Source organism: Copadichromis virginalis, linkage group LG12 (genome assembly GCF_057382275.1).
Source record: "Copadichromis virginalis isolate Kocher_CV1m ecotype Utaka linkage group LG12, C_Virginalis_male_GT1.1, whole genome shotgun sequence".
NCBI classification, from domain to species: Eukaryota; Metazoa; Chordata; class Actinopteri; order Cichliformes; family Cichlidae; genus Copadichromis; species Copadichromis virginalis.
This window is the reverse complement of record NC_140629.1, coordinates 38,282,477-38,294,601: the sequence shown is the minus strand read 5'-3', so window position 1 is coordinate 38,294,601 and position 12,125 is coordinate 38,282,477. Positions and strand designations below refer to the sequence as shown.

General features: G+C 39.2%; 1 protein-coding gene across 1 annotated transcript in view; it reads right to left on the bottom strand.

Moving 5' to 3' along the window:
- Positions 1-10,593, bottom strand: part of ppil2 (peptidylprolyl isomerase (cyclophilin)-like 2) — a 29,834-nt gene extending 19,241 nt beyond the window's left edge. Inside the window, exons 1-12 of the mRNA XM_085476435.1 lie at positions 10,416-10,593; positions 10,182-10,231; positions 9,643-9,688; positions 8,296-8,358; positions 7,511-7,562; positions 6,318-6,369; positions 5,848-5,939; positions 5,360-5,449; positions 5,196-5,271; positions 4,933-5,093; positions 1,010-1,085; positions 170-276 (exon numbers count right to left, since the gene is read on the bottom strand). Coding sequence (XP_085332561.1) covers positions 170-276; positions 1,010-1,085; positions 4,933-5,093; positions 5,196-5,271; positions 5,360-5,449; positions 5,848-5,939; positions 6,318-6,369; positions 7,511-7,562; positions 8,296-8,358; positions 9,643-9,688; positions 10,182-10,231; positions 10,416-10,447 — 897 coding nt within the window. The 5' untranslated portion in view covers positions 10,448-10,593. The remainder of the gene's footprint in view (positions 1-169; positions 277-1,009; positions 1,086-4,932; positions 5,094-5,195; positions 5,272-5,359; positions 5,450-5,847; positions 5,940-6,317; positions 6,370-7,510; positions 7,563-8,295; positions 8,359-9,642; positions 9,689-10,181; positions 10,232-10,415) is intronic.
- Positions 10,594-12,125: the final 1,532 nt, after the last annotated feature.

Here is a 12,125-nt window from a genome sequence, read left to right as displayed (position 1 = left end):
GCACACTTTCTCCTCAGTTTCTTGTCTTTTCAAAATAAACGTACGACGCTAAACGGCTGAAATCTATTCATTGTATAACACAGATTATTATAATTATTTCCACCTTATCGATTAGCAATTACCATCCAAATTATTCCTACTGTTCATGCGTAAATACAAGCGTTCTTACCTTATCACAGTGCAACTCAAGATTCAGGTCTCCCTTGTTTGTATGCAGGCGTACGTATCCCTTTTTCTTCACATACTGGTAACGCACAGTGTCGTCTGCAATAGCGTCTGTAAAACACGTTTAAATATAAATTTAGTTGACGTGCATATGATGAAAATATTTCACATTTATAGCTGGCACGTCAAGCGGGAACAGTTATTCTGAAAAACAATCTTAAGAGTTCATTGATTGTTTTGTGAGTCTCAGCTTGATGTTGGCACAGGTGAGATCTCTGACCTTTAAAGAGTCTGCATGCGTCTGCAGGGAAAGCTGTTATGTAGATTTATGCCTGAGTGTTTTTCTCCTGTTGACAATCTTCAGATCAAAAAGCCGTTTTTAAACATCAGCGTTTAGCTTTTCACTAGAAACACTGGTTTAAAAAAATAAATACAAATCCCTTCTTGTATTTCGCTAAATAAAGAGCTCTGTATAAATATATTTCAAGCCATTTCATCCCTTCTCAGAAACTTGAACTAGGTCACTAAATCCAAACATTGTCCTCCTTTTCTGAAGTGTGCTGAACCTACTATACAGTTGCATAACAGCAAATCTCTTTCATGAAGCAGCTCAGCGGCTGACAGGAGAAGAAAACGACAGTCGAAATAAGCAGCTCCCACTTGCAGCTGCATTTAAACCGTGTGAGCGTGAAGCTGCACTTTCCTTTTTAAAATAAATAAATAAATAAAAAGAGCACACATGGGCAGCCAGTCGTCCCTGAATGAATGCAGGTTGAAGATGAGCCAAACATTTGTTTTTACGGGGACTCTGTGGAGGCTTTGTGTGTGTGATGTGTTCACTTGCCTGCTTCGTGTGTTGTGGCAGGAGTCATAGCCGTGGATGTGAACGAGGCAGAAACTCTTCCTGTGGAGTAATGAGCCTGAGGGGGGAAAAAAGAACAAGATAAAAGTTTAAAAAGTCATGCCGATCTGTCATATGTCAATAGAGCTCAAAAGGATGCTGAATATAAATATGATTAAGACAAGAGGTTTACTTAATGCTAAATTCTGGGGGTGTTGTTAGCATCTTTATCATGTGGCACTTGTTACGCCCCTCTGCAGCCCCTAATCTCTTTGCAGTGGCAGTGCAAGAGTGTTCAGCTGTTGCTAATTGACCACATCTAGTCAGGTGTGGATAAAGGCATACCCGAGGCAGGCTTTCATGTAGACACACTAGCCTTCGTCTTAGTGGTAACAGCTATTTTACCTAACTTGTTACATAGTTGAAAATAAAACCTCTTCTAGTTGAAATTCTGGTGTTACTCTCCATATTTATGTTGCAGCTTTTGAGCCGTTTCGCAACATAACCGGGGGCCGGGTCGTAACAGCATTAAATAACTTTTCTAGTCTTATTGACCACTGGACACACTCATAAGTCATTGTTACACATAAACTTTGCACAACTCTTGATTAAAGTCGTGATATCCAAAACACGTAGCACACACCAGGAAAAACTACTACTTTTCTTTGTTTTTAAGTCACCTGAGCAGAGCTAGCAGGAGGCAGGACACATGAGGCTGCTGACATGTCACCTGTACTATGCAGTATTTGCACTATTCTCATATAAACATAAACTGGTATAATCTGACAGGACTGAAGCTGGCAGGTTCAAGGCTGTTTAATGCCATCTGTTGAGAATTATATAGAACATCAGAGGTGCAACAAATGTGCAAGAACAGCCTTTTAGTAGTCACATCAATGGTGGCAGAATAATCTGGGGTTCAGTATTTTCCCCCAGGACACTTGGATATGCAGGCTGGAGGAGCTGGGGAATGAACCACTGACCTACTGATTCAGGATGACCTGCTTTAAGTCCCAAGGGAGGGGCACAGGTATGGAAAAAAAGCCAGTATGTGGATCTCAAGCTTCTGTGCTGCTTTAGTGTCTTTGTATTATTCTAGATGCAGGGAAAATATGTAAAATTTTACAATGTAATTATTACCTACTTAAAAAAACCTCATCACTTTCTCTCATTATTGTACATTTTTCTCTACTGTGAAATAATCCCTGGAGCTCAGAGGCAGCCAGGGCAGATATTTCCTCATTAAAAAGGCCTGAAGGTTCATCCACCAGTTGAGGAAGCGTCTTCTCCACTCGTCATATCTTTCCAGCTTCATTCTCAAATGGCCCCCTCGTTTGCTCTAAAGGGCGTGTGAGCTTTTTCAGGCTCCGCATGATTAAGAGCCGAGAACAGAAAGATTTCTATCACGTTATAATTACGGAGCACCAGAGAAGTTATCTGAGCTTAAATTATAGTAGAAAGCAATTGTTGGATCGTAATATACACCTAACAATACCAGAAACATGTGATAAGGCAGCTAGAGTTATTCAAGTGAAAGAATAACAACTCTGAAGATTAAAGCAGAGAAGTGAAAATGGATTTCAAAAGCTAAAAGTCTGTTCTTCAGTCCCCGCTTAGCATTCTTCTGCTCCAGTTCTTGTGAAGGCGCATGAAAGTGCAGACTTCACCTTGCACGCTCTGTCTGACCTATATTGCCTCTTCTCTCAGATGCTGTCAAAGCGTCACTATGAACTCGACACAGAGAGCGACCAAGGATGAGCTGTGCTGTAAAAATGAGGCACGGCGCAGCATCAAAGGAGAGCTGATAAGAAAGAAGGTGTAGCTGCGGCTCAAATTGAATCAGCCGTCATCCTTCCAGTAATTCAAGGGCACAGTCACGGCGGTAACATCACCGCCAGTGACCTCCTTTGTTACACATCGGTCTGTGTGTGCGAGTGTTCCCCAGAGGTATGATGACTGAGAGCAGGCCTGGAGGAAGGTTACATTATGTATATGTTGAGTTTTCAAATGGATATAAACATGCTCTACATTTTACTCTCTCTGGTTCTGACACTGATGTTATTTTTTATCAACAATATTTTACATGCAAAATATTATCCATCAATCTCCCTTAGATTACGGTAAATATATTTTATTCTTTGTTGTTTCTGTTCCTGGATACAGCTGGGCTTTATCTGGTGTTTGTTTTTGTTTTCTCATCCACAATACTGTGAATATATTTTCTAATATTTGGCTCCCTCCTGTGGACAAAGTCAAACTAGCACATCTTCACCTGGTTCAGAAGGCTCTCTTAAACCTGCTGCAGTGACGTGACTAAATAACTGAAAAATCTCCTAAATTATGTTAGATTAGTTCTCAGCAATGACATTTGATTAACTGTCAGCTTCATTACTAGTTTTGAGCTTGTCCAAAAGTAAAGAAATATGACATAAAATAATGTAACAGTTTAGTGAAACAGGTTCAGGTCACATCCTGTCGGCTTCACTTCAAATCCAGTGTGGTGCCGTGTCGGCAAAACGGAGGAAAAGTGCATCCTTGTCTAAATACTTCTGCACGTGGCTCAGTTTCCATCACCTGGTCTAAATGTTGGGACTTTTCGTTCAGCAGCTTAGAAGCTTGGACACCCGAGCCTGGACAGTTTTTAAATTATTATTTATATTCTTAATAACCATTTATGAGTCTTTGTGATTCAGCATCATATTGGCCAAAGATCCCTATAAGACTAATTCATTGCTCATAGCAAATAAGATGGTGTTTACTAATCAAGTAACCAAACGCAGCAAGATGAGAAGCTCAAAGGTTTAAAAACAGCAGTGAGTTTTTCCAAAGGTGGGAGAAACCAGAGTTTCTGAGAAAACCTATGTAAGCAAAGAGAGAACATCCAGCAACCCAAGACCCTCTTACTATGAGACTGCTGTCCAAATATATTATCTAATCTTATTAACTAAAGTCACTTCTAGCAACTTGGTTTTTCAGGCATTTGACTCTACATCACCTTAAGTTAGCGATTAAACTCTGCTGTGGACACAGACAGCTGCAGATAACAGCAGCAGATGAGATGTCTAAGTCCACCCAAAAGGTGAAGGCGTTGAATTAGAGACTGACCAATATATTAACTGGTATTAAATATTGCAGATAAATTAGTGTGTCGGCATTTATAAAAGAGATGGCAGTAACACCCTTCACCCATCTTGAAGGGTTGGAATCTCCACCTTCAGGTTTCTGGGCATCCACATGTCCACTGATCTCACCACCACAACACCATCGCCCTGGTAAAGAAGGCCCAGCAGCAGCTGCACTTCCTCGTGTCCTGAGGAAGAAGAACCTGGACCAGAAGCTGCTGCTGGCCTTCTACTGCTCCTCATTAGAGAGCGTGTGCTCCTCCTACCTGGGTGTTTGGTACGCAAGGGTCACGACTGAGAACAGGAAGGCTAACAGAGAGTAATTAACACCGCCCCCAACATCACTGGCTGCCCTCTGCTGCTCTGAGACCATCGTCAGATCCTCCTGTCTCAGGAAAACTAGAGCCAACATAGGTGACACCTTGTACCCACCACCTCACCAATCTGAGCCATGGTCTGAATAGCCCTCATCACTCAGGCCACTCACACACGGACTCTTACTCAGACCAAGTCCTTTGCACTGCTTCCAAACACTTTGGCCTCCAGTGTTTGCCTTTCTCTAGTTTATATTTGCTCCTGTCTGTTATTTATTCTGTTGTCTTATTATTTATATTTAACTCCTGCACAGTTGTTGTGGAGCACCCATCATTTCGTTGTACATGTAGAATGACAATAAAGGGCTCTTCTATTCTATTCTATTCTATTCTATGGTCACAAAGGCATTGCTGCGCATGGAGCCTTGCAATGATGAAACCAGGAGCTATAAAGTGGCTTTAAGGATCATAGTGAGGATGGTTTTCTTACAGCATTTAATTTGTCCGTCTTCTTGGCCTGCGGCTCCTTCATGGTGGAAGCCAGAAGTTCATCCCCTTTGTATTCTTTATAAAGCTCCGCTAAAGTCTCCCTCGTCTCCAGATTGGTGGTCTTCAGATGGTATGCTGGGTCCTGCTTAGCCTTTTCCTCATCTGAAACATGCCAGAAAGAGCAAGAGAAAACGGATGATTTTACCATAGCACATTTATATAATGCGAGAATTACCCATCACCAGAAAAATACTGATAGCTCACCTGGGTCCAACACTTTCAGGTCGTTCTTGACATGGAAAAAGTTGGAGACGTTGAACTTATCCAGGTTTGTGGGGTCCTAAGAAGAGAAAACAACGTCTCTGTTCCTCAAATAAAAGTACTCTTTCATTGTGTAGGTGGATAAAAATCGTGAAACTACATCTCACCTGAAGAGTTATAATATCTTTTCTTGTGAAGGGTTCATCTGTGAGCAGATCTTTAAAACTTTTGGTCTTAATGTTTAACTGCTCAACTGCCTGCATGAAAACAGAAATATTAGAAAGAAAAGCCTCTGTTGGTCATAAGGAAAACAAACGTGGGCAGCAGGTAAAATTAAATTATATGTGTTTCCTTTAAGTTTAACACAAGCTTAGTATCACTACAACTGAATGAACAACACTTTGTGGAATTCATCTGTAAAAATAAACAGAACAACACTGTTTTTTGTTTGGAGAGAGATTTTTTGCACACAGCTAATTCTGTGTGATGTAAGGCAGCATCTTGTGAGACCATGTGGGCTGAGCATCTGCACTGTATCACGCCAAGACCAAAATCAATATCATCTCTTTCTCCATGTGCGTAATTTTAGACATCGATTTCTGTCTGAAAAGCATCATCGTGAGGATCAATGCAGCAAGAGCACGAGTTCACTGACCTCATAAGAAAACACATTCCCGGTGACCTTGTTGGCAACAATGTGAGAATTATTTGTGAAGACGTTGTACAGAACAGGGCAGTGATACTTTCCTGGAACAAAACGAAGCAAAGAAAAAAAGTGAGAGAGCAGCAGGCTGAGCAGCAGAGTCCAATCTGCTGCCAGGGGCTGAATCCACTCAAGAAGTCAACGAGTACCTCATGCAATCCTCTGCTGAATTATATCACATCTTCTCCCCTCACTTGCTTTTTTGGATTTTTATTCCTCCAACCCCTTTTAAGTCAAGCTTTCTTTTTTAAGGTTCCCCTCACACAAAGCAAAGCAGTAAGAAAAGTGTGGATTTAAAAGAAAACTAAAGCCTGCAGGATTTCAGTGACTATGACCTGGCAAACTGGGCTAATGACAGCATTAAATTTCTTCTACATGCATTTTGTTGTGCCTCAGGTGCATCAAAGCGTAAGCATATTTACCATCATTGTTCTTGGCTAAGTTAAGTTTGATGAGGGACTTTGCTTCCAGTTTCTGTGGAGGAAAAGAACAAATTTGCTTCTCAAACTGTACAACAGTGCTTGCGCTACAAGTACAACCACAAATGGATCATCTTACAGAGATTAGTTTCCAGCTGTGACATGGGGGAAATTGTAGAGATGTGCTTCATGATGCATGCTCAATCATCCAGGTAAGTAAATCCCCAAAGTTGATTCTGTTCATCAGGACGTAGCGTTTTCAGTGGGAGAAACGTATCATCAGTCATCCAAGCGACTTCTTCTATGTGAAAAGGGAAAGACTCTGAATCGAGGAGGGGGCCTAAGGGTACATCTTTTGCCATCTTACAATGCTGTGATTGCAGCCATTCCCCAACTCTCTGTGAACGGTACTCATGGCCATTGATCAGTGGGCTTTGTTCAGTGGTTGTTGATCAATGGTCATGAGAATTTGCATATTAATGATCAAGGAACTGACCTCACAGCCCATTGTTCCTTCAGTGGGCTGGTTTCAGTCATTATGCAAATGTACTGTTTATAAGGTTGAAACCTGCAGTCAGCTGAGACTGAAGAAGTCACCTGGATGAGTGACGAAACGTTTCTCCCACTGAAAACGCTGCATCCTGATGAACAGAATCAACTTTTGGAGATTTACTTCCCTGCATGATTGAGAATGCATCAAGATGTGCTGTATATATTCATGACTGATAAGTATACTCATTAACTTTAAACAAAATGTCTGGCATTAACACTGTATTTGTGAGCAGCACTTTCTCTTACTTATAATAAAAGCTTGAATATGAAAGAGGAGCTGAACTGCTTATAAAGATGATAGTAACATGTTATACACAGCCTTACCCTAAATATTATTCTTATCATTGTAAGACAGTGACCGCTAGCAGTAAATAACATGTTTGACATGCAGGGTCACGGTAAAAACTTGATATTCTTCTGAATTTAAAATTTATAAACAGCTCAAGGTCAAGCTAACCCGACCCTAAGCTATTGAATTCCACCTTCAGCTTTTATAATTGGCTTGCTCGGCTAATATTTGAGGTCATGTTTTTATAGAAAATTGTGTTTATTTCTTTTTGCGTTGGATGATTAAAACCACAATTTCTGTAAATGAGAGCAGCTTATGGAGCAGTTAGATCATGAAGGAATCGTTGTCTCCTCACCTCTCCAGAGATCGGGTTTGTACCATACTTCTTAATCCACGGAACAATGCTCCTAAAAACAGGAAGTACACAGGAAATAATTTTTTAGGTTATGCCAAAAGCAAGAAAGGAGATGCAAAAATATGTAAGAGATACATCATGTTGTGCAAAATTATTTATGCCAAGTGAGATGTCAAGTCACACACCAGATAAATCATCAAAAAAAGAAAAGGAAAAATCACCTTTAAAAGCCAAAACTGAAACAAAACTGATATTTGTTTGGTTTTATTTAACAGAATTAAGGCAAGTGTGACATATCCAAGCTTCCTTTGTGTTAGCTGGCTTGATAAAACCCAGAAACAGAGTTGGAAGCAAATCAGGACCAAACATAAAAACATATTTTTACTGCAACAACTTAATGACTGAAACGCGACGCATAAAGTTTGCACTTCTGCAACTTTTCTGTACAGCTTCATCAAGTGGCAGAAATAAGATATAGCCGATGAAACTGCATATATAATATCTATTCTTTCAGCATAGACTATATAATTTATCATGCTTAGAGCATGTCATCAGGAAAAGAATCACTACTGGATGATTTTAAACCAAAACTCTGAACATACAGGAGGAGGTTATGTGTTCAGCATATGTTCTAATCCAGCCGGGGTTAAATACACTGAAAACTGTCCATTAATGTTGCCTCACAGTACACACTCAGAGCTTCTTCCAATATCTTCTTCCAAGACCTGCCTGGCTACTGAGGGTGTTATGTGAACACTTAAAGGCATCAGACATCATTTACTCACAGCAGGTCGAAGACGACTCCCTCCTCAGTGCAGACAGGATACTCAAATGGCTGAAGGGACAAGCTGAAACATGTCACAGCACAAGTGTCAAACTCACTTCAGCTCATCAATTAACCAAAGTTTGTCTGTATAGCATCTTTCAGGCAGATCAGTACAGCTCAAAATTATTCACAGATGACAACAAAACAATAAAAAGACATAACAAGAGTTAACAAAGCAAAGCAAATAACATACGGAAAAACATTCCTAGCATAAGGAATTCAAATTAAATTAGGAAAAATTCAATTAACTTAAAATGTTTAAAAAGTAAGGTTAGATAAAATATGCTGTAAAGTACAATATCCACCAATATAAAAGCACCAATCAGTGAATAAAAATAAAATTATGTAATGATAAATAAAAATCTAAACAGTACAATAGGGAAAAAATTACTAATCAAATAAGGTAAAAGAAATAAGTGACTCGTGCAAATGTTGGGATGGAGAACAGAGTTTGAGTTTAAACATTTCCAGCTGCAACTTGGGGAACAAGAGCTAAAAACTGCCCAACCAGATGTTTGTCAGGGGACCTGGTCATACTCTGTCAGTATGAACTGATGGGAACAAAGCTATGACGTACCTTAAAAACAAACAAACAAGAAAAAGCAGTTTCTGAACATAGCAGGATTTGATTCTATATATGGGGTTTAAAATTAGTTCAATTTTCCTTCCCTTCCTAATAAGTCACCTGCCAGTACTAAGAGAACAATTTGTTCCCAAGTGGACCAAACAACTGCATAATAAAACATCCTTCTTTTAATATTATAAGATGCTCTTTATAATTTGCAGAAATCTAGAAATGGGTTGGCTGGCAATTTTTTTTTCTAGAGTGCCTCTTCTTCTTCGTCATCATCATGTTCTTCTTTCGGCTGCTCCCTTTAGGGGTCTCCACAATGATCATCTGACTCCATCTTACCCTCTCTCTATCATCCTGCTCTGTCACACATACATGCCCTTCTTCACTACATCCAGAAAACATCTCTATGGTCTTCCTCTTTTCCTTCTCCCTGACAGCTCTTTCTTTAAAATCATCTCCATCTCAGCCTTGCCTCTCTACCTTTGTCTCCAAATCACTTAACCTGATGTGTTCATTTCTAATCCTGTCAAATCCTGCTCACCCCCTAGTTAAAACAGTCTAGCATCTTCAGCTTTGCCTCCTCTCTTTTTGTCAGTGCCACCATCTCCAAACTATAACACTTTAAACACATCACAGCAGGCTTCACCACCATCCTTATCTTTTCCTCTATCATTTTACTCTTTTGTCGCTTTCTAAGGTGCCTCTTCTCATAATAAACGAGTCTCCTGTTACCTGCAGTGGTCGAAGGGAAGCCGTCTGAAGTTTCCTTGTGGGATTTCTGGAAAGTAAATACACAAAGAGAATGTAAGACAAGTAAAAATCAGTTTCATTTTTAAGGACTAAAAGCCACTGACAAACCCCCGATCAAGTACAGCAGCCCTCAGCACTTTTTACCTTCAGAGGCTCTGGTTCATTTACAGTACTTTAGCCAAACTTAACAATTATAACATTACTTATAACGACTAACTATAGATATTGTAATCCGTGCAATTAAATATGACTCAATGATAAAAAAAAAATATTAATTCAGGAACATGATTTCAAGTAGCTAAACAAACTAAAGCCCCCAAAACAGCACACAGCATATAATATTGATTTTCCTTAAAGGCGAAACCCTTCTGAACACGCCTGTGTTAAAGCTTAGTGGGCTAGTCTGAAAGCACGCTGCAAAAACTTGCATAAACTTATATCAAAGACAAAAATAAATAAATAACATGAACAGTGTCTCCACAGACGCTGGTTTTAACCAGTTAGTCTGAAAATCAGCTCACCTGCTCGTTTCCCTCCATAAAAGTTCGTGTACTCTGTACATGTGATGTACCTGAAGGGTTAAACAAAACACAGGTGAGACAACAAAGGCAACGATACAACTTTAACGATAACACTTTAAACTGTTAGTAACGCAACACTCAATACGCTAATGTGGGTTAGCTTGCTACTAGCTTCTTAAGTGCTAACGGTGGCCAAACAAGCCCGTTTCAGAGCTGTTTGATGCTCACGCTTACATTTTGTCTTTCTGGTGCTGTCGCTTCCCCATTTTGACTGATTTTGCAGGTCTGAAGAAATATCCTCAGTCACAAAATAAAATATTAAGACAATAACACGCAATAACCACTGTGTGCCTTTCCTATCTTCCTGTTTACGTTCTTTGTCGTCGTCGTCGTGATTAACTGCACACTGTATGTAACAGCTGCACTCTGCTGCCCCCTATCGACAGTCCGGTAAAGACATTTTAAGCATTGAATTGAAACAATTAAATAAGGAGCTATACACAATCATGTAGTTCGGTCAGAAATAGAGTATTGTGACTCTCTGTAGAGATAAATTGTAGGATTTTTATGAAATATGTAAAAACAGTGTTTGTTTGTTTGTTTGTTTTACCATCATTGAAATAAAATGAAAGAGTGACAACCACAGCCTAATTTGGAGTTCCAAATTCATACTGTAGACATACTGTATCATACTGTATTTTTGAAATCAACAATTTTGTGTTTTATGTCTTTTTATGTCACAGTTGAAAAACTGTTTTCTCATTCATTCTGTGAGCCTGCAGTTCATCTCTTTTACTTTTGGGGACTGCAAAGCACACACACTTAGCAGAATTTACAGTTGAGCAGAGAAAGCATCTACTGGGGCTCATAAGAGCACTTGAAATGTTACACAAAACAGGTTGATCATAATTTTTATGTGATAAATCATAGTCATACATGATAAAAACACCAATCAATTTTTTGCTGCTTTTTTTTTTTTTTTTTTACCTTATGTCTGCATTTTATTTTGCCATGTTTATTATATTTTATTGCTGCTATTGTTCTTGTGTTATTGTAAGGTGACCCTGAGGGTCTTAAAGGCGCCTATAAATAAATTATATATTATTATATATTATGTATTATTATTATATTATTATTATATTATATCATATTATATTATTATCATCATCATCCATTTGAGCGTATTCAAGCTGCCATAAGCCAAACAGACAGGGTCACAAAAACAAAACATTTTAATCAATATTTTTAATAGGCTGACAAGTTGTTACTAACTTCCGCTGCCTGCGTCCACGCACACTGTAACTGTTTGCCAGTAGATTGATTCAAGGAAGATAGAGTCAAACGTCAAATGATCTTAACCTGGAGCCAAACAAAAGCTATGTGTGCATTTACGCACTTGGCACAGTAACACTATCTACAAAGCACAGATCAGACACGTTTTCAGCTTTATAAAGTGGAATATAAGGTGACGTCCACGCCAGATTTAAAACTGATTTATCCACAAAATCCTCAATTTCTAACTGAAGAGTTTATGTTTACATAAAAAACACAAACTGTCCTTCAGCTGCCTAATTTGTCCGACGGTCTGTTTCCAGAAAAAACAGCGTGTAAAACCTGCACTTACCCTGTATACTTTTGGAAAGCATTTTATTCGTTCCTCACGGGTCTGCTCGAGTTTGATCCACTATTTTGTGTTCTTCTTAGTGGAATCCTTCATATCACTGAACTTACCAAACTGGCTGCGTTTTCGCAAACTACAGGCTCACTTATGTAAAATGATCAATTTCCTTCATTACAAATCTGTTGAATCGTCCAGAACCGTCCTGTCCGAGCTTTGGACACGTATTTGTCTTCATCTTCTTTTTCCTCTTCCAATCTGTGTAGCTGCATCTCTTATTTCTGACATTATTTCTCAGTGTACAAACATAACAAGACAATACAGGA